This window comes from Hyposmocoma kahamanoa, unplaced genomic scaffold (genome assembly GCF_003589595.1).
Source record: "Hyposmocoma kahamanoa isolate Upper Pololo Valley unplaced genomic scaffold, ASM358959v1 169, whole genome shotgun sequence".
In the NCBI taxonomy this organism is placed as follows: Eukaryota; Metazoa; Arthropoda; class Insecta; order Lepidoptera; family Cosmopterigidae; genus Hyposmocoma; species Hyposmocoma kahamanoa.
This window is the reverse complement of record NW_020653611.1, coordinates 553,146-576,105: the sequence shown is the minus strand read 5'-3', so window position 1 is coordinate 576,105 and position 22,960 is coordinate 553,146. Positions and strand designations below refer to the sequence as shown.

General features: G+C 35.2%; 2 protein-coding genes across 7 annotated transcripts in view; both read right to left on the bottom strand.

Moving 5' to 3' along the window:
• The window catches only part of LOC113225671 (proton channel OtopLc-like), an 86,088-nt gene extending 76,601 nt beyond the window's left edge, over nt 1–9,487 (bottom strand). The window contains exons 1-2 of one of the 6 annotated variants that reach the window (XM_026458050.1): nt 9,210–9,487; nt 7,913–8,244 (exon numbers count right to left, since the gene is read on the bottom strand). In XM_026458050.1, the coding sequence (XP_026313835.1) occupies nt 7,913–8,136 (224 nt within the window). In that variant the 5' untranslated portion in view covers nt 8,137–8,244; nt 9,210–9,487. Of the gene's footprint in view, nt 1–7,912; nt 8,592–9,209 lie in introns of those variants that run through there. The other 5 variants (XM_026458048.1, XM_026458047.1, XM_026458049.1 and 2 more) reach the window with 5 other exon arrangements.
• Nucleotides 9,488–13,860: 4,373 nt separating this feature from the next.
• On the bottom strand, nt 13,861–20,455 carry LOC113225677 (vesicle-associated membrane protein 7). The gene is made up of 4 exons (XM_026458058.1): nt 20,041–20,455; nt 19,628–19,856; nt 15,293–15,360; nt 13,861–14,939 (listed from the first exon to the last, which is right to left on the bottom strand). Exons 1-4 carry the CDS (start codon nt 20,242–20,244, stop codon nt 14,781–14,783), a joined length of 660 nt encoding a protein of 219 aa, XP_026313843.1. The 5' UTR covers nt 20,245–20,455; the 3' UTR covers nt 13,861–14,780.
• Between the last annotated feature and the right edge of the window lie 2,505 nt (nt 20,456–22,960).

Genomic DNA, 22,960 nt, shown 5'->3' with positions numbered 1-22,960 from the left:
TGTGTGTGTGTGTGTGTGTGTGTGTGTGTGTGTGTGTGTGTGTGTGTAGGTAGTGTTGTGATTTTTACGGAACAAATGATTTATTATCTATTATTTTCTATTTTACATTTAAAAAACATACCGTAAGCATCGGCTAGCAGAACCATAAAGAAACTTACGTCAATAAATACCTATATCGTAAAATTTTATACATACAGACAGAAACATGATGAAGTAACCAATGGCAGTGGAATTCTGGATGTGCCTAATGACATTGTATTATAATTTAAACGTATATACTGAAACGGTATTTCAACATGAGATTAAAATTATGAAACCCCGAAATTCCCGTCACCGGATCTACGTCTTTTGGCGGCCAAAGATAGCCGCGATAAAACACCTGGAGCCCTCGGTTATTTTTTCATAGCATTTAATTACTGTCCTCTCACCCCGCCTTATTTCCTTGTCGTGATGTAAACAAGAGGAATTTTGCAAAAAAAAACGCGGCAACAAAACTGAAAGAGAAATACCTTACTTAACTACACTCACTTTTTTTTTTGGCCTTTCGCGGCGGATAAATTAACTTCATTTAAAAGCAGATGTTGTCAATCTACTAAATTTAAGTGACGAAAACCATGGTTTTACAGGAATAGAGGGTTGAATGTAAGCATAAGATTTACCTTTTAATTTACTGCTTTCAGACCACATCACACCCCAATCATGTCTAAGGAAATGTATAGGAAGGGTTGCCAAATCGTGATTATAATTTTTATAGTACGCCGTGTCCCCGTCAACAGCAGCATCATTTGCGAGCTGATCAGCACGATCATTTCATTTTCATTATTAATTTTGGTGATAATAGAATTCGTATTATACGTAGCTAATTAGAAAATGACTATCAAAAATGTCACATTTCACATAGGTATAGCATAAGTATACGAGGTACTTTTATAAAGAAAACCTAACGAAGCCTGAAACTTTTATGCTATTTATATGCTTTCCAAAAGCAACAACAATTATGTATGCTCTACGTAATTATATATTATGTGATACTCCATTACTCTCAACTTCAACTCTATACTATAATCGATACTTTAGTGTAGAAAACCAAACCAAAGTTAAGGCCAAAACTATTGGTCAAGTTTATTCTTTTTAACCGACTTCAAAAAAGGAGGAGGTTCTTAATTCGGTAGTTTTTTTTTATGTATGTTACGCGATTTGTGAATAGACTTTAATGATTCTTTTTTCTAGAAAAGAGGGTTCCATTTAAATTTCAAAAAATATTCCACCTTTAAGGGCGACAAATTAGGGGATGAATCCGGTTTCACGCACTTTCCGGTAATCGATTTCAACAAAATTGGCAAATAGATGTAATTCCACGACATTTTGAGGTCGGTTTTTTAACAAAAATGTTATTTATACACATGTTTACGCAAAAAACTGATATTAGCGAATAAAAAAACTTTGTGTAGACAGAACAGTAAAGCATGAAATTTCATTACAATTACATTAATAACTACCTAATTGTCGATAAAATTCCTTTTCACGTCGTTTAACCCACGAAGTATCGATATTTGTGTTCTGTACAGTAAAAACGTGATACTAAAGAGCCGTCGATATCTGGCGCACTAGCTCTAATTAAGCCACGTAGTGTTGTCTCACGCGCACGCATTAAACGTAACAAGATGGGGCTAACTGTTCTGTTTATTTAGTTATAGTAAACCAACACTGTGCGAAACCATTTACGCATGGAGCTGTCTTGTGGTTGAACCGCGCATACACCTAATTCCCGGGTCACTGAGACCCGTAAACAAGGCTAGACTTGATTAGCACTAATTGCTTTTCTTTTGTTTTAGCCAGAAAGCTGTCTTTTTATCTATAACAAATCAAACTGCCTCTGTGGCCGAACGGTTACCATGCCGGACTGCCACGCAGAGGTTCCAGGTTCGATTCCCGGGCCGGGAGAAATATTTGTATGACCTACATTTGTTTCTCTCGTGAGTTTGGGTGCAATTTGTGGTTGTCTATATGTGTGTCCATGGCACCCGCGACACAGGGTTTCCCTAGTGCGGGGCTATGTTGAGTGCGTGTGTTATTATTATTATATATATATTAAACAAACCATGTAACGGCCCTTTGAAGGGTCCGGGGTCACGGCTGACTGAGACGGTAGACTAAGTTATGTCTAATATTAATAGGCTTAAAACATTACATTTGGTAGCGGTAGATCATCAACAGGATATCTCTAATATGAATAGACATAGACATAAAGACATAGACTTGCTGATTGATTACTCCACTGAATCAATAGTGACGTGAAAGAGCCGAAAACGTTCGTTTATGTGAAAAAACAAAAGCCTATTCGCAATTTAGATACGTAAAAACAGTTTCATTTCCTATATATAGCAATTGTGAAAACCTAAGAATTCTATGAAGTGTATTCGTAATTTCAGGTACTTTAAGAACCATGCTGTGATGTGATATATATAAACCAAGAATCTCTTAGATGACGACGTGACACGACCATAAATGTGCTCTCTGAATCGAACGAGCACAATCAATCACGGCGTGCTTGCAGCAGCACTGTTTTGAATCATCCGCTGACTTTATCAATTTACATAACAGCTTTCTTTTCAATTTCTTTCCTCTATATATTCTTTCATTTATTCATTTTAGGTGAAAATACAGGCAAATGGGATTTGTCAAGTTATGTCTCAGTGGCGGGCGCGGTCGCAGTACCTTTCAGATCTTTGCGATTTAAAGCTCTGAGTGGCACTGCAACTGTTATGCACAGGCGTGTAGCTTATCTTAAATTCAGACGCACGATATGTTCGTCCCGTCGCTTGATATTATAAAAAAAACATTCCAGTGGTTATTAGTAGTCACATTCAGAAATTGACTGGATTGACGTCGTGGGCTAGTTTTTAGCGAAAATAACTTAGGTATTGTATTGAATAACAACAAGTATATATAAGATAACAAAAAGTACTTATTTTAAAAACCTTTCATATTTGCCTACACTAAACCTGTATATAAATATTTCACACTACATATAATAAATACTAATAAATTCCACGAATAATGATCAGAATCATCGTTCTCAGAATTAAATTTTCAGAAGAATCTCACTTCAGCAGTATTTTTAGAATAAAAAACAGCTTAATCTATTCACAAGTCACAAAAAAAACTACATATGAAATACCTAGTATAAAAATGGGACGGTAAAGACACAAACGGAATCCGGCCGCAAATTAAAAATATTCAATAACATTTTCGCTCTCTCAAATAGCACATGTTATCCGAAATATACTTAAACTTACATACTCCGAGCAGGAAAAACCACCTCCGCACTGTGCCACACCGATCGGTTGGAAATTGACCCATTACGCCCCACTTTGATAGGAATGACAGAGATCAATCTATTTTTGACAGCTGTGAACTAAGTTTCGAAAGGGTGCTCCTTAAATAATGGATGTACCTATAAACGCTGTTTATAAAACAAACAATCATCTATCCATTATAGAATTAGATTTACTTAAGATAGTGTCGATTCTCTTAATTTTTTTTTTTTTTTTTAATTTATTAAGGCTTTGGCAAAGCCATCAGCCTAAACATGAAGTTTGTTTCTGTAAATATGGCCACCACAAAAGGATAGGCAATTTGAGGCAGCGTGTTTGGATTGACTCGGGATTCCTTAAAACGGGCCGATACGGATATTCTAGTTCGAAATTCATATAATTTCGCTTTTTAATCTTCGATTAAGGCACAATAGCACTATCCTATTCCACTTTAAACTAGATTTCACAAAATAATTGAAAGTCAAAATAAAAACGAGTATTTTTCCTCCAAAAGGTCCAGAGCGAATCGAAATTTTGTTATCCCTATCTAACCCATAGAGAATGGGATGAGATTATTTTTGAATTTGTCAAAATAGTTAAAGTTCAAAACAGAATTGGATCTCAAAGTCTACACCACTCCCATCCCAAAATTAAAAGTGATGAAGTGATGAACATAGAGACTTTTTGTTAATTTATAACTTGTAATCTAAGCCAGACTATTTTTATAGAAGTCCTAAGACATACGAAGATCCTTCGAATATATTAGGATTTCTACCTGAGCCAGTTGTCTAAACAAAACCGCAATTATATATGATGATTATAGACGGTGGAACTGCGCACGTATTTAATGTAAAATACTTGTAAATCATATATAAAATTTCCCGAAAAAACTTATGACATCAAAGCAAACAGAAAACCTTGTGCGTGGCCCGTAAGAATTCTCGATAACTTGGATACAGAGAAGCCAGTTTTATGGCCTCCGAATTGGAAACCAGACCACACAAGTTTGCTTTCTTTTTCACCGACGAATCGAAGACTGGATAATAATAAATTTGGTTTTTCTAGTGCGCCATATGCACTCAGATGTTTTAATCCCTACTCCAATGGTTACGGAATATTGAGTAGGTACGTACAAAAAGTTAACAGTTGGTGGTATGAAAGCGTAGTAGCGTAGTTACTAAGAAATAAGTAGGTACTTTGTATTGAATTGTCACGCTGCAGCTGTCGAAACTACAAAATGAAAAAGAAGTCAATTTAACCATTCATAGGTACCTCATAGAAACCATAACAAAATTCTGCAACGTCATCGTAACAAGCATTTCCCTGTGTCAAAATTGCAGCCCTCCGCGGCTCCCGGTAGGAGGGAGTGATACATTATTAAATCGCCCTAAATATCATGATTCATGAATATCATGATTGATCAATAATTTCTCGTGTAGCCCAGGAAAGTACTAACAGCGAACTAACCGCATTGTAGTCACTCTGCAAGCAAACGTCGTTGTCCTTGGTTAATTCCCAGATTACTTAGGTTTTTTAAGTATTATTAGTTTTTTATAAGCGAAAGGAGAAAGGTGAGTAGTTTATCGAATGATGATATTTTAATCGCCGCGTAATGTAGGAACTCGTTGCGACTTACAACATAGGAATTATAAAACCTCCCTGTTGCAAAAGGAGGAACATGCCGGAATATAAAAGAATTCATAAATAAAACTTAAATGCTTGTAATAAAAGTCTAAAGATTGGAGAGAGACGACAAAATACAAAGTGAAATTGAAGAGCCATTACAAAAGTCGTTAGTAGACCTCGTAAATCTATTTCACGCTTTTTGATGGAAGATTGAGAATTTAATAGCGACCTTTTTGAAATACAAATTGTTGATCGTGTGGAATTTAAAAGCTTCTTGTGTTACATTAGAATACAAGAAATTCGTTATGTAGAGATGTAAAAGTAGTTTTTTTTAGTATCTGGGATGATACCTGCATTTGAAAAAACTGTGTAGGTTGCCACATTGTTACTCACAAAAACAAAAGAAGTCGTATCTCCCCCTCACATATGAATCATCGTAGTCATCTGTCACACGGTTAAGATAAGTCATTTTTTAACTTTGCTTTATGGCCCGTAAGAGAAAACCGTATCGGTTTTAGTAAATGGCATCGTATTCCGAAATTTTGTAAACTAAAACTTAGGTACGGATGTGCATTGTAGTTTTCATCAATATCAAACACTAAACAAGTATTTATGGTGTAAAGAAATATCTAGTACTTTGTGTAGGTAGTCCTGATGTTTGTTGCTTATTCAACTAATTTCAATATAAAAGTTGTACTAAAAAAATCTAATATATGTTTTAAATAAAATGGTTTAGTTACAAACTTTAACTGTGTTAATTATAGTTGTATTTTTAGGTATTTATGCAATGGATTTTGTAAGTTGTCGAAATGGTTCAGCTCTGTAATATACGCGACCAGACATTGCAAGAAATGTAAGAAATGCCGCTAACTTTAATAAAATTTATGCTCTGTTCCTACAGCATCATGCTCCTGCATGATGTTAACACAATTCACAAACTGGGACCCCATATAAGTTTAAAACACTAACGTTCTTACCCAAGCGTTTGAGTACATTTATGTTAATGTAATTTATGTTAAGAAAAATAGTATTTTTTTTTTGTAAAATTGTTATAGCTATTTTACCAATACGAGGAACAAAATCAACAAACTCATTTAAGGGCAGTACACATAAGTGTCTACAATAATATTTCTGTTGATATTGGAGATTTGAAGTTTACGATGTTTGAAACTACCATGAAGCAAAAACTTTTTGAAAACGGTTTAATGGAGGTATTAGTTGAGAGATCCAGATTAACTCTATCAGGTTGTTTCAATTTATACCTAATATTTTTACTCGTAATTGAATTTTGTAAATGATAAAAGTGAACAAATATCTATTATTAAGATGCAATCCCCAGAGTTTTGTGCTCATTCTTTGTATATTAAGTATAATTTACTCACCTGTGAAATAAACATATTTAGAATGTGAAAAACAAACTTATCCACGTCTCCTTCGCATCTCTATAAAGAACTTATCAAAAAGTGAACCATGTAATCCCGTGATATCTCCGAGATATCAGCGACACTGATAGCCGCATGTCACGGTGTGACCCCAGGGTGCCTGCGATGGAGAGAAAGTAAGTCCAATGTACAACCCGTCAGACGGGTCCCGGACACGGGTGTCCCGGGTACATCTGACACACATTTGTCGCTTGTTCTGATTCCTATCTCTCAGTGGCTTGTAGCGAGGTACCATTTTATCTTAATCCAGCTTTTCGAAAACTGTCGTTAAATAGTACAGTATGAGAATGACTCAGGTTTATTTTATCGGTAGAAATAAGTTGTGCAACTGACTTTTCTTAGGTAAATTTCGTGTCGCTTAATATGCTCGATACCTATTCAATATACAAGGTATTAACTAGTTTGATAAATTGGTGTAGTTTTTGTTGTGTAGTAGCGTCTCGTGGTGGTGGTGGATCCTCTCAAAGTTACGATCTGCCACACCAGTAAACCTTCTCTGAAATGTGGGTTTGCTCACAACGTTTCACTTCAATGAAATAATATTTAGATGGTTCAAATAAGTATCGTTTAAGTTACTCCTATATGTGTACTCACGACCGCATAAGTGTGTACCCATAGCAGTCGTCGAAAGCGACAATGAATTAAAATCAGGTTTTGATAATAAGTGCTTTTTACTTGTAACTCGATTCGTAAGAGTTGTTTTCAAAGTTTCATCTATGTCCAGCTCTAAGTATAGTGTAACAATAGATACCTATAATTAAATTATTATAACATCAGCGACACTAGTTCTCCGCCATATTGCTAAACTTCACATATTTCATCTCACACCGATGTGAGAACTACTAAATATTGTGTAATGTGTTTATACTATTTATTGTACAATTTAGAAATAAACGAATAATTATTATTATGTATCATGAACATGTACCACGGATTATATAGGTAGATACTTAAGTAGGTATGATTGTTTGCCTAAAAACAATGAAATATAATAACTTATACTTTCACCGCATCCCGAATATTAATTTAGGTCGGGTAATTTATTTCCATTTTCCACTAAAACAATCGAAATGGGGTTACGTAAACAGGACACCTGTGTTACTTATTTATGTACGAGCTTTTCATTGCCCGTAATGTCGTAAATGAAAAACGTAGGGTAATTGCAAAAAAGGGTTATTGCTTTAGAATTTAAAGGATCCTTTAATGTAGGCACAGGTACTACACAAGAATATTAAATAACGTGAACAAACTCAACGGAAACACGTTTTGATTCTGATCTTAAAGGCTTTTATTCATAAAGCGGCGCAGTAAATTCTCATTGTAAGAAATGAAAAACTTAATTTGTATTCGCAACCAGCGCGCCCGCTGGCGATACCTATATTAAATTAACCTTTATACGTTTTTACATTTTGATTAATGTGTCCAATGTTCGCACGGAATTACTTATGTGTATTTTGGAAAAGTATTCAAAGTAACAAATCACACTTGCGACAAACCTTTTTAAAATAGTCCACAGAAAAAACATACCATTGCCCCAGCTCCTTGTTTTCCTCCAGACCGGACGGCGTGGCGAGGGTATCGGCATCTCCCTCTGTCCTCCCGCCGGGATGCTCTGGGATCACTCGTTCAATCGTGGTCACTTCTTCGATGTCCGAGTCGATCCCCTGCGCGAAATCCATATAAAAGGATTCCCGGGAGTCGCTCGAGCCCCGTCGCAGTTTCAGCGACAGATCTGGTGAGCTGTCGTCCATATCTGCGACTTCACTGTGTCATCCCATTCAGAAACTTCTTACACAGAAACTTTCCTTCACTGTAAGAGTCATTGCATTGTGTGTATCGTCAGATTAACCCATTCTGAGCTAAGTTTTAACCACAAATTCAACAATTAATGAAGATTATTTACTTTTAGTTTGTTCATAGCCATTATTGCAGGTTTGTCCTAAATAGACAATACCTAGAAACATCCATTCAACACTCGCTCACGTGTGGAGTTCAAATCTATCAAAACAGATGTGTGTAATGACTAGTGACAAGACAAAAAAAGCACATAAATAAAAACTATAATTTATCTTCGGGCGAACAAAAAGCGTGCTTCGACGTAAAAAGAACAATGACCTGTAAACGGTTTACAGGCTGGCGTTCCCTAAAATCGACACCGCTCCCTGTGGCCATAGCTTTAACGGGCTGCGGCACACGCGTACATTCACAAGTGAATCCTTAAAACATGTTCCATGTACCTACTTTATTTAACACACTGACAAGAGAGCGCGACAAGATTAACTTGAAAAAAATGTCGGCTTTGAGTCATACCAAGACGTTTAAACAGCGCGTTATTTTCAAATACGTCTATGTTGAAAACATTACGCCGCGTTGAACGTAAATACATCCTATTCTATATTCAAAATCAAATGAAATCAAAACAACAACTATTGTTGACAATGAATCTTGTGACATTCCTCTTGTACGTTCGCTACAGGATCTTGGTTGCCAAAATAAGAAGGTAGGAAAGGAAACAAAAGGAAACGTAATGAATATGTATTGCAGCAAACGGAGGTTATTTATATTGACCCTAATTTTGGTCAAAGCCAAATACGACTATCGGCTAAAGTACCGCTGCGTTAGATTAATAGTCCTTCGAACCGGATATCAATCGACTAACATTACACAGTTACAATACGGGTACAGTAAAAAACAAACAAAGTTTTAAAACAATGCATAAAAAACACTGGAAAGTTAAACCTCTTACGGTGTGCGCTAATGTTGTAAAGCTTTCAGCACGTCGAGATGAAGGATAAACTGGAAAGCGTTTAGCATAAACATTTACCACACGATATTAATCGGCGACCCCTCGGGCGCGACAATAATGGCCAGGAACAAACATAGTCCTTTACACACGACAGACAATCGGGCGATTCCTATGCTAAGCACGCATCGTACCGGCAAAGGCGTATTGACACGGAATAATTCAACCGGAGTCACTCACACAGATGCAAAAATAGTAAGCACGTGGTAGGGAACGCGACAGGCGACTGAGGCGCCCTCCCGCGGCTGAGGTTGGCGCGCGATTGCCGCGAGGAGCGGCCGGCGGAGCGGGAAGGGCGGGGGATGCACCCTCGCCTGCGTGCCAGATCAATCTGACGGGCTCCGACACTGGCCGCCGATCCCGACACCCAGCGATGTTCACTCGCTCACTACTTCATTCATTTTATTACACTTACTCTGTTTGTTTCAAACACAAACAATAACAAAAGCAACTATTGCTAAGCGGCAATTTCTTCCAGGCGACCTTTTAAAAATAGAAGTAAAACATGAAGATGTAGGATTAAGTTTAAATCAGTTTTAAAAGCCGCTCTGCGCATTTGAAATATAAGTAGCTACAATTAGTGATGATATTAAAAAACGTTCGTCGTTTAGTGAATCTTAAAAGTCATAAGAAATTTAAACTATTATTTTTTAATAATAATAATAACGCACACACTCAACATAGCCACACATGGAAACCCTGTGTCGCGGGTGCCATGGACACACATATATGTGGACAACCACAAATTACACCCAAACTCACGAGAGAAATATATCTACATATATGCCATACAAATATTTCTCCCGGCCCGGGAATCGAACCTGGGGCCTCTGCGTGGCAGTCCGGCATGGTAACCGTTCGGCCAGAGGCAGGTAAGTTATTATTTTTTTAATGGGAAAAAATGTTTGAAAATATTTCATGGCTTACTAACACCCTTGGCTTAACAAAATCACACATCATTCTGACATAAATGTATCATAGACTGCAAAAGGGTATAGACATTCTTTACGAAAAACCATTACTATTTCATACCACTAAATCAAAATATTTAAAAAAATACATTATATATTTTGTTCGAACGCTCTAATTTCCGTTACTTCCAAACATATATTATGATACAATAAAATAATTATAAAACGGTTGGAATAAAAATGTTCCTCGCTATACTCAAAACATTTCAACATTATATCAGGCATCATCACACTGACAGAAATCCCTTAGTTAGCAATATTAAAAATAAAAGGAAGTTTAAATAAAACAATTGCAATAATTTGTAACCTATGCAAGTTTATAACATACCTTTATACATATCGAACATATACCTAATTACTTACAATGTACACTCGATATCACAATACTTTAGTCTTTAATATAATAAAACGCAATCCGTACAAATCCGAAATATATAATCTGAACAAAAACTATTAACAATTTATTATACCTTTAATCATTTATAGTACTTTTTTACAAAATGTTTCTTTGAAACGGAATAAACATTGTAAATGCTGACAAATTTTTAGTTTTCGCCACGTAATGGCGTTACAAAGAACTGCATTTAATACATTGACAACGAAAACACTAATGTACTTTTTTTTACCAGCGCTTCTGTTACAAGCAGTACAGGCAAATGCCAGTACATAATATTTTACAATTACTATTAACAGAACATTGAAAACGAGCAATACCATATTATATATATCATTATCAACGTCAGCTCATTACACGTCCCACTGCTGGGCGCGGGTCTTTACAGAGAACAATGTTAGTCTGCCACGCTAACCCAATGCGGGTATGGGCATTCAAAAGTTTTCCAAGAGTTGATTTCTATTACACGTTTCACGAGGATTCGAAGCGTCAACCTCCCAATCGAGAAGCTACCATTCTCTCACCGTGCTATACATACGTAAATTCTATTATTTATTTCAAAGGTTTACTAGCAATAGGTTGCGTTATATTGATATATGTATAAATGAATATCTTTTTTGAGATTGATTAAGACCATTAATTAAAACCAGTGCACCTTACATTCATTGCATTAAGTTAATTTTTATCAAATGCACAGTAATTATTAGTAGAGACGTCACGAATTATTGACAACTATTCGGTATTCGACCTATTTTTTTTCCGAATACCGCACATATTTCTCAAAAAATGTATCTATTTCAATCACAAATTCTTGTCAATATAAATTGAGGTGCACGAAAGGACCTCGCATGTCGTACCATTCCTTCCCTGTACGTCTGGCGCACCCTGTGCTGCAATCGGCGACTACCTTACTCCTAATGGCTAAATCTTTTTACTATGATGGCAAGCATTTTAGTGTACGCCACCAATACGATAAGATCGCAAATTATTGCTTCAATACTTAAAATCTATCAGTAGTAGGTAATGATAAATGAAAATAATTTTTCCTCGTAAACCACACTTGTTTCATAAAATAGCCTTTCATTATAAACACTACTGCCAGGAGACGAGAGATTAATCTTTGTGGATTTTGTCGGTCTTATTTCGTGAATCGTGATTTGTATCATGCGAAATGCACATTTATTACGCCGAACATTAGGCGGCTGAATATTCGACGCTTGGCCAAGAGTGTGGCCGAATAATCGGTATTCGTAACATCTCTAATTACTAGCACTTTGAACGTAAAGTTGTTTTGACACTGACTGTTCCTTTATTCGCGGATTGACACAGTGTTTTAACATGATTTTTTTTAATACCTACAGAAAAAAATTTGACTTCTCGTACAAATCGATCGAACAACTTCCGATTTTTATGAATAATATAATTAGTATAGTTCTAAATAACATTTATTGATGTGCTTATTACGATTAATTCTACACTATAACTTGACTTACTGAGAATTCCATACATTTCAAGAATAACGTATTTAAAGAAATATTGTCCTTTAATAAAGAATTACCTACCATTGCGAATGTCGTTTTTTTTGCAAATGAATGCAATCTACTTCTGAATAAAGTAGAAAAGAGCTTTATAAATTTTGAACGGACGTCAATAACTAGATGTCGTATGAGTTCACTGAAATGTCGAAATAGTGAATCGTAATAGAAAAGTCTCGCCAACTTGGACATCTCGCAAAGCGCTATCTAGTGAGTTGTTTAGTAATCCTTGGTATAAGTGTATGTATAGTGTTGAGGAAACAAACCTAAATATTATCTACAGAATTATTTAATTAAATACAATCATTTTCGCAATTCTTAATACATAACATACTTTGATATGGTCATCATTAACCATGTAAAGGCGGACAAATTGATTATGAACCCTGAAATGATGGCGCTAGCAAACAGTTTTGACATCAAATATTCCTGTTGTTGGTTAGTGAAAGAAATATTCCTGTTGTTGGTCAGTGAAAGAAATTAGTTCTTTGTTCCGTAACATGGCGAGGGTCCGAATTAACTAATCAGCCTTTATAACAATATAATTTAAATGTTTTTGGTGTAGACAAAAGCTGGTAAATCATTATTCATAGACAAGGATGCGTACTATCTCTATCTACACTAACATACAGCTCGTTAAGCTAGTAATGTTAACATTAGCGTATATTATTATATATGTGTGGATGATATTTTAATAATATTTTTTTATGCACAAATCTGGCAATATTATAATTTTTATTTACTCCTTTCTTTTTTAACACTTATACTAATTTTATAAATGTAGTCAATACAATCTACGTGTCCATATAGTTTTTTTAAACTGATGAATTATAAGTATCAAGAGCAAAGTTGGAAAGAGAAAACGTTTATTTCCGATCAAACTGAAATACATTCGATGCGTAGTAAAATAAGAACACCGTTTACATATTCCATAAAAACAGATCGACCAGCTTATCTGGTACAACACGGCAATAAAGGGCACTAGAGCTACCACGACCGTCACATACATTCTTGTCACTCGGATTATTTTTTTTACTGAGAATTATTCTGATGACTATGCACTAAAAAAGTGGAAAGTGTGTCTATTATCTGAACGTACTATGATTGCTAGAAACATTGTATAAGACTCTTCAAAACTTGACATTTTTTGGCCGATCTCTAAAAAAAGGTTTTTTTTTATAATATCAAGTGACGGGACGAACAAGTCGTGCGCCTGATGATAAGCTAGACGCCTGTCCATAAACATTGCAGTGCCACTCAGTGCTTTAACTCGCAAAGATTTGACTGCCACTGCGCCCGTCAACCTGAGACTTAAGTTGACAAGTCCCATGTGCCTGTAATTTCACCAGCACCCTTCGAAACCAGAACACAGTAATGCTGACATTACTGTTTGACGGCAGAAATAGGTAAAGTGGCAGTACTTCCCTGGAAGAACTCTTTCACAAGGAGCTCTACTGCTACAAAAAAAGTAGTGTGACACAGGCCTTGACAATAACAAACTGTTTTAACCTTGACTGCCTACTCCTTTGTTTCCTTTAGCAACTTCACAAAAACGTTATTTACAGTTAGATCTGAATTTAATTCTTTAAACCTTTTTTATGACCTTGGTCAGGTCATTCAGTCGAAATGTTAGAGATTATAAACAATGGAAATAATATAAGGGCTAGGGGACCGATAATTTCTTTAAAAAAAAAGATTTTTTTGGCAAGTAAATATGGCCTTCAAACAATTTCAAAAACAAAAAGAAATTTCAATATTCAAGAAACACGTTAAGGAGAAATATTTCAAACGGGATATTTTAATTACTTGTCACGTTTTCATTTATCACTAACAGAATCGAGTTACGTACATTTTATTAAAACACAAAATTATTAAGGTAAATAATTTAGATATTCGCCATCACCGCAACAACAAGTGAAATATTGTTTGTTACTTACGCTTCATTTAACAACACCACGGCTTTTTATCATTTTTTTTTAATTTTTATTGCTAAGCATAGCATAGCATACACAATAGAACTGAAAAGTGTTATAGTTTATAAAACGACTTCAAGCCTTAGATCCACAGTCGATCGATTTCGTTCTATTGGAATCTTGTTTCTGCTTAGTAAACTTTGTCTGAGTTAATTGTCTGTATTTGTAAACGTTTCCAAGCTCAATTTACATTATGCTACGTTCCAGTGTACTAAGGGGTTTAATCTCCGCACTTTGACAGACAGGGACAATACACAAGTGCAAAAATGACCTGCTTGGTACACTGCCCTGTACAATGTAAATGGTGTATCAAGAGCTACTGTCATACTTGACATACTGTCAACTGTTTGTTGACAGCTCAAAAGTGTTTTTTGTGTTATATTTAAGGTTACAAAGGCTTTCAGATAACGCGTCATTGACGCCGCGGCAGAGACGTATAATCAAAGAGTAATATGGACTTAGGCACTTCTAAGCCGCAGAAATATGGTCACTGACGCGGCGTAAGAATGGCCGAAGATTTCTCACAAAATGGCTTACCCGTTCCATTTTACACTGTTCTAGAAAATAAAGAATATTTTACGACATGCATAATACTGACGTTTTGACGCGTTGCCCGAAAGATAGAGTACCTATACAGCAGTAGAGTGTATGTATACCTAAATAGAGCATCTTTATATGTTGGGAATACAAATAAGGTTGACCGCAACGTGACTAGTGAATTAACCCACGCAGCTCTTCCACGCCAGTCCGCCACAGGCCATGGCTCCGATCAGGTAAACGGCTAGGCAGGCTATCAGTGCTATTATTACGTACATTTTGACATTCTTCCAGAAGAGAGAGCGCTGTAGGGTTGTAGCATTCCCGCGGAATGCCACTGACTGAAAACGAGATAACAATCATTTGCATAGTACTGTAGGTTTACTGTCTATTAATTATATATAATTTTATTATGTAGGTATGTCGCGTGTCCCGTAAGTATAATAAATAATATTTAGCGGTCGGCGCTTAAGCAATTATAGTCTTAGCGAGCCACCACACTTATTTACGAGGGTTCGTATTAGACTGATCGAAAAACTTTTTGGTGCAGATCAACAGCAGGGCGGCTACAAATGTGCTTCCTGCTGAATTCCTAATTGCAATATTACGGCGCTGACGTCACCTGAACGCATCTGAAGACGTCCAAATGATCGCATCGCAGAAAAGTACATAATAAAATTGAAAAAACACTCACATTCGTACTCAAGTTCTCGGCTTTGTCCAGAAGTAATTCCAATTTCTCGCCGCGCACCGTCATATTGTCTGAAAAAAAAAATGGGATAAATTCGGGGAAATAAACAACAAATCAAATTACAAATAATAAGCTAGGACAATAGACTCAAAGAAGCAGGCCCAATTTCGACAAAAAATTAGTTGTCAAAAGGGGTTGGTCAGAGACTATTCAAGATTTTAAGAACAAAGCTTGTAGTGAATTGGGGAGAACATTTGCACCACACAGAGCCTTTCCATGAATAATCTCTATTTATTTACCATAGAAAGCTTGCATAAATGTTAACAATTTTTTTTTTGCTTGTCGTAGATAATCATAATCGCAGGATTATCTGTAATGGTGTGACGACGACAACGACTTTTAAAACAATAATTTAGGCTTATGTAAAATTTCATTTATATGATATGTCACCCGAAGTACCTTTGCTGCGTTTTCATATGTATATAGGCTGCATTATAGATACCGTTAAAAAACTATAGACATTTCTGGAAACCCTTTATCTAGGACAAGTCCGAATAATCCAGAAAAACAAGTTTATGAAAGGACAATGGCAAACTCCCAACGAAATTTTTGTGTTTATGAAAAATATATGAAAATATAGAGTTGAAATTCTTGAACAAATTCTGTTTTGGGTTTACTATTCTGAAAAGTCAGGAGTTAAACATATTCCAATATGAAGTTTTGGAGGTTAAGTGTTACGTAATTGAATAAAATATATTCGGTGTGTTATTACATCAAAATAAACTACAGAAGCCTTAAACAGAGTTAATAGAAGCTGAATGGCGGGTTTGTGACGTGACGAAAGTTCAGAGGAAATTATTTTATATACTGGTATGGTCAAAAGGCATGACGATAAGCCATATAAAAAAAACTGAGTTAATTAATAACCTACCACAGACTACTGCACTGGTAACACGGACACAATTTTTTTTTGTGAAATGTGCCCTCTATCCCTGATTTCGGGAACTTCTCTGTCAGTTTTACCTTTCTCGCATGGCATTTTGGAGAAAATTATCGACTTTATTTTTTGTAATGAAGTAGTTATTAGTTAATCTTTTATTAGCTTACTACAAATCGGTCGAATCAGTACAATTGATATTATGTGAACTAAATGTGGACCATATCCATATACGCAGGTACTGAGATTCCTTTTTTGGCGGCTGGATGTCGCTCAACGTTAAGAAACTAAGAAACTGATAGTTACTTACGTTAATTAGCCATTAGAGTTTCTTTTAAATGTGATTTTATTTCCAGACTTAGACAGGCATTTATTATAATTTGAAAAACCTAATAAATTTATTTTATTCAAATTTGTAATTAAGGCATTTGAAGACTAACAAATTCTTTTAACTATGATCTTGCCATTGTTGTTTCAAGTTGATAACATTAGTAGTTTCTTTGTGTTTATTCGATCTTTGTATCAATAGTAATAACAAAGTAGTGAAGTAATTCCAAAAAATGGTAGTAAAACAACGTAATATTCAATAAAAATAAAACATTACAATAGTATACATTGCTATTGCATGCCACGACGCTAGTTAAGTATAATGATTCAAAATGCCTTCTTGTCATGCCATTACAACAAAGAAGTAAATGAATTTGAATGAGTACCTACCTACGGCAATTCAAATTAAGATTTCAAGGAAAAATAAAATTCACTTATAGCATAAGTCGTAATTATATTCAGTTTAATTAATTACAGTGAGGATACACACAATTTGTGCAAGGTCTTTCCAAATAAGCGTGGGTTTCACTTCTGCGCTGTTATCCCTCCACAGACGGACTAAGACCCAATAGTGTTTAGATCTTTAATTGTGTGAATCTATTATCATGATTTGCGCTATCTCAGTTGTCTACTCAATGTAACCTATCCGTACAAGAAGAATTAAATAATTGTAGATATTTTAGACACGTTTAAGTATTCATTACTACTTTTTGAATTGTGTGATCATGGTGCGTTTGACATAGTGCACAAAATTATATTTTGAACCAGCTTTAGGCAAAGGACATTTCGAGCAGGTCGGCTCGAGTACAGCCTTACTTAAATGACAAAGTTATTAGCCACATATCAACTTTGATTTCTGTCTATTAGCCAATGCAGAGTTGTCTTTGATTATTGGACTAGTTTCTGTATTTCCTGTTGCTTTTCCTCACTAGAATCACTTGGTACAGCTGATATCCTTAATCATTAGGTGATTACATGAACTTGGTGCGCATTTAGCGAGGGTTTTTGTACAACTTTTTGTGCACTCTAAAGTTTTGTGGCCTTTGCCGCATCCGCATTTAACATGCGGCAAAGGCCACAAAGTCAGCAGAGTCTCATTCAGTCGTTTTTTTTTTTGAATGCCCAAAATTGTAGCATGTCTGACAGTAACCATTATTTTTGATGAAATCTGTTTTGAGACTTCGATAATAAATGGACGTAGTTAAACAAAAAGGATCCAATGTACATCCAGTCACTTTCAAGATATGGCACTTTGAAGTTTAAAAGTGTTTCTCACTCTTTTTTTATTTTCAAAACTTATAATATCATGGAACTCCAGAGATATTTATTTATGTTTATATGTTGGATTTTTTGCTGATCTACGAGGTTAGACTTTAGGGACCGTTTAACAAATATAACTCATTTTTTGATAATTTTGTAGATTAGAATCTTTTTGCTTAACTATGTCCAAATGTACTGACTATGAATGTGGACGTGGGTCTGTACCGATTTAATCCCTTTATCACCTGTCTTCACAATTACTTCCACAATAATAAAATTAGATTAGTGGTGAAAATGTTTTATTCCATAAACAGGCAAATAGATAGTCAGTCAGTTCACCCAATAGCACGTGGTCACCTCTGCCTATAGCCATTAGCAATACTAAAATACCTTAAATATCCTAAATGCATTGCCGACCACGAAGTGAGTTAATTATGTATCGGATTATGATAGAAATAGGCAAGCCGGTGGCACCTAACCAAACTGGCTGCACAGAGAACCTTGCCACCAGTATAAATGTAATGATGTGCCAAACAGCCGCACTAGTTACTTGGTCTCATACTAGGGAATTCCCTATATTATGACTATCATACTTTTATATTAACTCTACTACCCAGAATTAACTTAAGAAAGTTTTCTTCCCACATTAGATCTACCAAGAACCGAATCAAAGACCCCATGTAGTACTTGCACTGCTAACCAATGTTGTCACATTAATCAAGCAAAATTATTTGAAACTTATCTACAATAGTTTGGTTTTTGCAACATATACACAACTATATAGATAAAATATTATTATGTTGTATTAGTGTGTACATTCAACGTTCATAAGCAAATCCTTTGATTTATTTTGAGCCCATATATGTACTATAATTCTAATAATTCCTTAAACAATTCAAATTGCTGAAGACTGGCATAAGTGGAATTACATCAGATGCGCTTAAAAAATATTTTTTGTTAGTAATTTCAATGCAAAATAATTTCAAAAAGGCTTAAGAAAAATCTTATCATCTGATGGCATACACTATCAAGAGGACTGAACGCAATTGAGTTTACGAAAGCTAGGTAGATAACAGAAGTGAATAATTATATTTTGTATTAGTCATACTATATTGACGCTGTGAAACAGCAATCTGACCACACCAAACTATTTAAGTACCACTATCTCTTATCAAAACCAGGAAAAAAACCATTCATTACACGATATGTTGTTTAATTAGTATGTATAATTAATAAACAATACATTTAACTAATATTTTTATTTTAATATGTTTACTTTATTTTAAACTATTGAACATTTTGAATTTGTTTTTATTATTTCAATGCGACCATTACCCCTATGTTTACATTACATTATTTACTAATGTTATTACAAATAAATTCAATTAAGATAATAATAATTGAATACTGATAAGAGATTGCTAATTAATTATAATTCCTCCCTTCCCATTCTATGTTAAGATTCAAAAAATCACAAGACATATTGTTTCATATTTACAGTATTGTGCTGGACTGGAATCAGATCACACATGCAAAGGCCTGCGAGAACTGCCATCAATAAATTCCTGCAATTATACCTATTTATCTGTTCTCAAACTTTTTTTATGATACAAGTGACAGGACAAATAAGTTGTGCATCTGGTGGTACGCGATAAGCCTGACAAGAGATCTTTGGCAGAACTTCCCAGAACAGCCAAAGAGCTATTTTATATATCTAGTAATTTAACAACACATAACACCAAGTGTTACATTACTGTACCATCAAAATGTTATCAAATATATAAATTCATTATAGCTATACACTAATAACTCACCAATATTCTTAACCACAATGTTCTTAAGCTCCTCCAGCTCCCCATGGACCCGAGATATAGTATCAAGGTCCCTAGATTCTGTGTAACGTTTCATCTCTGTAGCCAGGACACGTGCAAACTCACTGTTCATGGCATATGGTATGGCTGTTTGAGCCGTGTCACCAAATGCTGTTTTAAAACTTCTCTTGATTTCATTGAGGAAAAGGAATGCTCTAGAACGCTGGAATTTCTGAAAAGGGCATGAGAAAACTTTAAGTCTTCATATGCAATGAAGTTATGTATTCTTCGACACACTTATAAACACAGCAAACGTTCTGTATGTCTATTATAATGTCCAATCAGAAAGAATGATTATTCATTCTTTAACCAAATCAATAAGTACTTACTAATATCAGTAGGAAAACATTACTTACATCATCGGTAATGCAGAAATAAACTAGCTTGTTTTCCGCAATGTAATGGAACAGATAATTCCCGTGAGAGTAGGTCAGCCTGTCGTCGTGGGGAGGAATTTTCGAGAGAATCTGCTCTGCGACCTCGGTGAAATTGCCGGCACATGATGCGTATTTGGCCAACACGACCGTACCGCGAGCAACCACACTGAATAATATAGGCATCGTGATCCCACTGTTGATGAATCAGATGAAAAAAACAAAGAAAAACAACAATGGAATTCTAGAAATCCGTAACAACTAGTTCAATTATTTAAATTTTTACTACGGGCATATTAGTCCTAGAAAAGGTTTTAAGAATGTCAATAACTTTCAATATGACCACTAAAACTCCGATATTTTCTAGGATATCACAATCAAAACAGGAAAAATCGAAAACGCGTTTATCAGACGTAAAGCATTTATATGTAATGTCATAAATGTCAAATCTGAACTAGCACAGGCTATAGATGCTAATGAACTAGAGACGCGAAAGATCACGTACATACTACCTATACTATGATATGATTTGCTACAATTCTATCTGTACTAATATAGACAGAATAGAATTGTAGCAAATTGTAAACACAACTATGAAGCACAAATAAAGAGCTGCGTAAAACTAGCAAACAAAAAATACTACAATTAGCTAAGCTTCAACTCTAGTCATTAGTGCAAATTTATTTATTTTCATGAATGGCGGGCTTTTAAAATTGCAAGTACAGCTTTTACAAAGATTATTTTTATTTTCAGTATGTTAGGAAGAAAAAACTAAGCAAGAAATAGTGATGAAGGAAGTCAGAAGTATATTCCTTATTTTAAACCAAATTACAAAAGACTTTATCTTAAAAACTCCAATAATTACGAATTTAAAGTTTTTGTTCAAAGTGATAAAGGATAACGTGATTTAAGTGGAAGTGAAAACATTAATACTCACTCCCGACGCTTAATATAGTTTTAAATAGTCTTAAGCGTGAAAAACCCAAATAAGTGAACTAAGTTATTTATGAGAAAGAGAAAACATAATGTATTAGAATCATTAGAGTAATATAAATTAAAAAATATATAATAATAATTAAACGAAAACATGGCTAAAAAAATACTTTTTATCCAAGCCAAAGCCCTTAATAAAAAAAGAAATATTTTCATGACTCTAAATTATAGGTATTAATCCTATTTAGATTTGAAACAGTATTGCTTCTACTTTAGGTAAGATCATTGGCTATTATAATCTTTTTCCCAACCCCAAGACAAAAATGTTTATCTTTAAAAGAATGCATAGAATAGTAGCACATTTTAACTGCCTCTGTGGCCGAACGGTTACCATGCCGGACTGCCACGCAGAGGTCCCAGGTTCGATTCCCGGGTCGGGAGAAATATTTGTATGACCTACATTTATTTCTCTCGTGAGTTTGGGTGTAATTTGTGGTTGTCTACGTGTGTTCATGGCACCCGCGACACAGGGTTTCCCTAGTGCGGGGCTATGTTGAGTGTGTGCGTTATTATTATGTTATTATTATATCTATTATTATTGTTATTATTATTTTGGCGTTAACTGCACAACAATATAAATACAAGTATATGTGTATATAATTTTAATCCTAAAAATTATATTAAAATATATGTATATCTATCTACATTTATAATATTTTTATGCCTGAATCGATATTTGGGCAATATAAACTAAATGTAATGAAAGCACTTCACATGGCCATTTGCTTTTGCGTACCTATTTTATATACCTATGTGGCAAACAATCACCTTGTATAGATAGAATGTGTGAGAATGTATTCTCCTTGTTTGCTTGTACGTACATACAAATACAGCAAATACCAAACTCGTGTTACCGCGCACTGGTCGTTTTCTCGACACACATATAACACACATCAAATAGGCAAATACGCATGCAAACCGTCCACACTTTGGTCATATTTACATTATTTTAACTCCTCATTTAGCTCCATGTGTCATATATTTGTCAATTCCTGCATGTTTGTCAGTACGTCAAATATTTTTCCAAGTAAGTACCTACATACGTGAGGCGCACTATAAGTTTCCGGAATTAATAAGTAAAAAATACTATAAATGGTCAGAAATAAATTCATTGTTTCTCAAAATATTCTCCGTTAGCGTTGATGCACTTTTTCATACGAATGACCCAATTCTGAAAATATTTATGCCACTCCTCCGCGACAATCTCTGAAACACATTTCTCATACTCTTCGACAGCCTCTTCAGGTGATGAAAATTGTTGACCGCGTAACTGGTTCTTAATTCTTGGAAATAAATAAAAGTCACAAGGTGCCAGATCGGGACTGTACGCGGGATGGCTCAAAAGGTCAACGTTGTTCACCTTCAAAAATTCATTTGTCTTTAAAATTCATTTGGCCGTGTAAGAACACACGGCCAGACAGAGAACTGGCATTATCGTGGTGCAAGATGATACGGCGTTTACGGTTATTTGTCAATAACTTCCGGCAAACAAATGGTCGTGTACCAATCACTATTAATGGTACAACGATTCTCCAAAGCAACAGTAGCCACTTGTCCAGTTTTATTAAAATAGGAAGAAATCATCCACTTAGAGGCCCTTTGCACGCGCGCCACTTTGGTTGGTTTCGGGCCATCTCAAAAGACCCATACGCTCGATTGCTGCTTTGTTTCACCAAATTTGACGCCCCTTTGTTGAATCTGGTAAGCATGGCATTGCACCAAGTTACGCGATTAGCTTTTTGAGCCTCAGTCAAATTGTGTGGGATCCACCGAGAGCACAGCTTTTTCACACCCAAATGTTTGTGTAGTATTGATTGTATTTGTCTCATGCATTTGCCTAAAGATGCCCGAATCTCATGGTATGTCACATGCCTGTTTTGATCATACGGCGCACAGCATCGATGTTTTT

Excerpts from the sequence above, each read along its gene's own strand:
- LOC113225677 (XM_026458058.1), bottom strand. The coding sequence starts at position 20,244 with ATGCCTATATTATTCAGTGTGGTTGCTCGCGGTACGGTCGTGTTGGCC. Across the intron at positions 15,361-19,627 it reads CATTGTGGTTAAGAATATTG|ACAATATGACGGTGCGCGGC; the intron begins GTGAGTTATTAG and ends TTTTTTTTTCAG. Across the intron at positions 14,940-15,292 it reads CCGAGAACTTGAGTACGAAT|TCAGTGGCATTCCGCGGGAA; the intron begins GTGAGTGTTTTT and ends TCTCGTTTTCAG.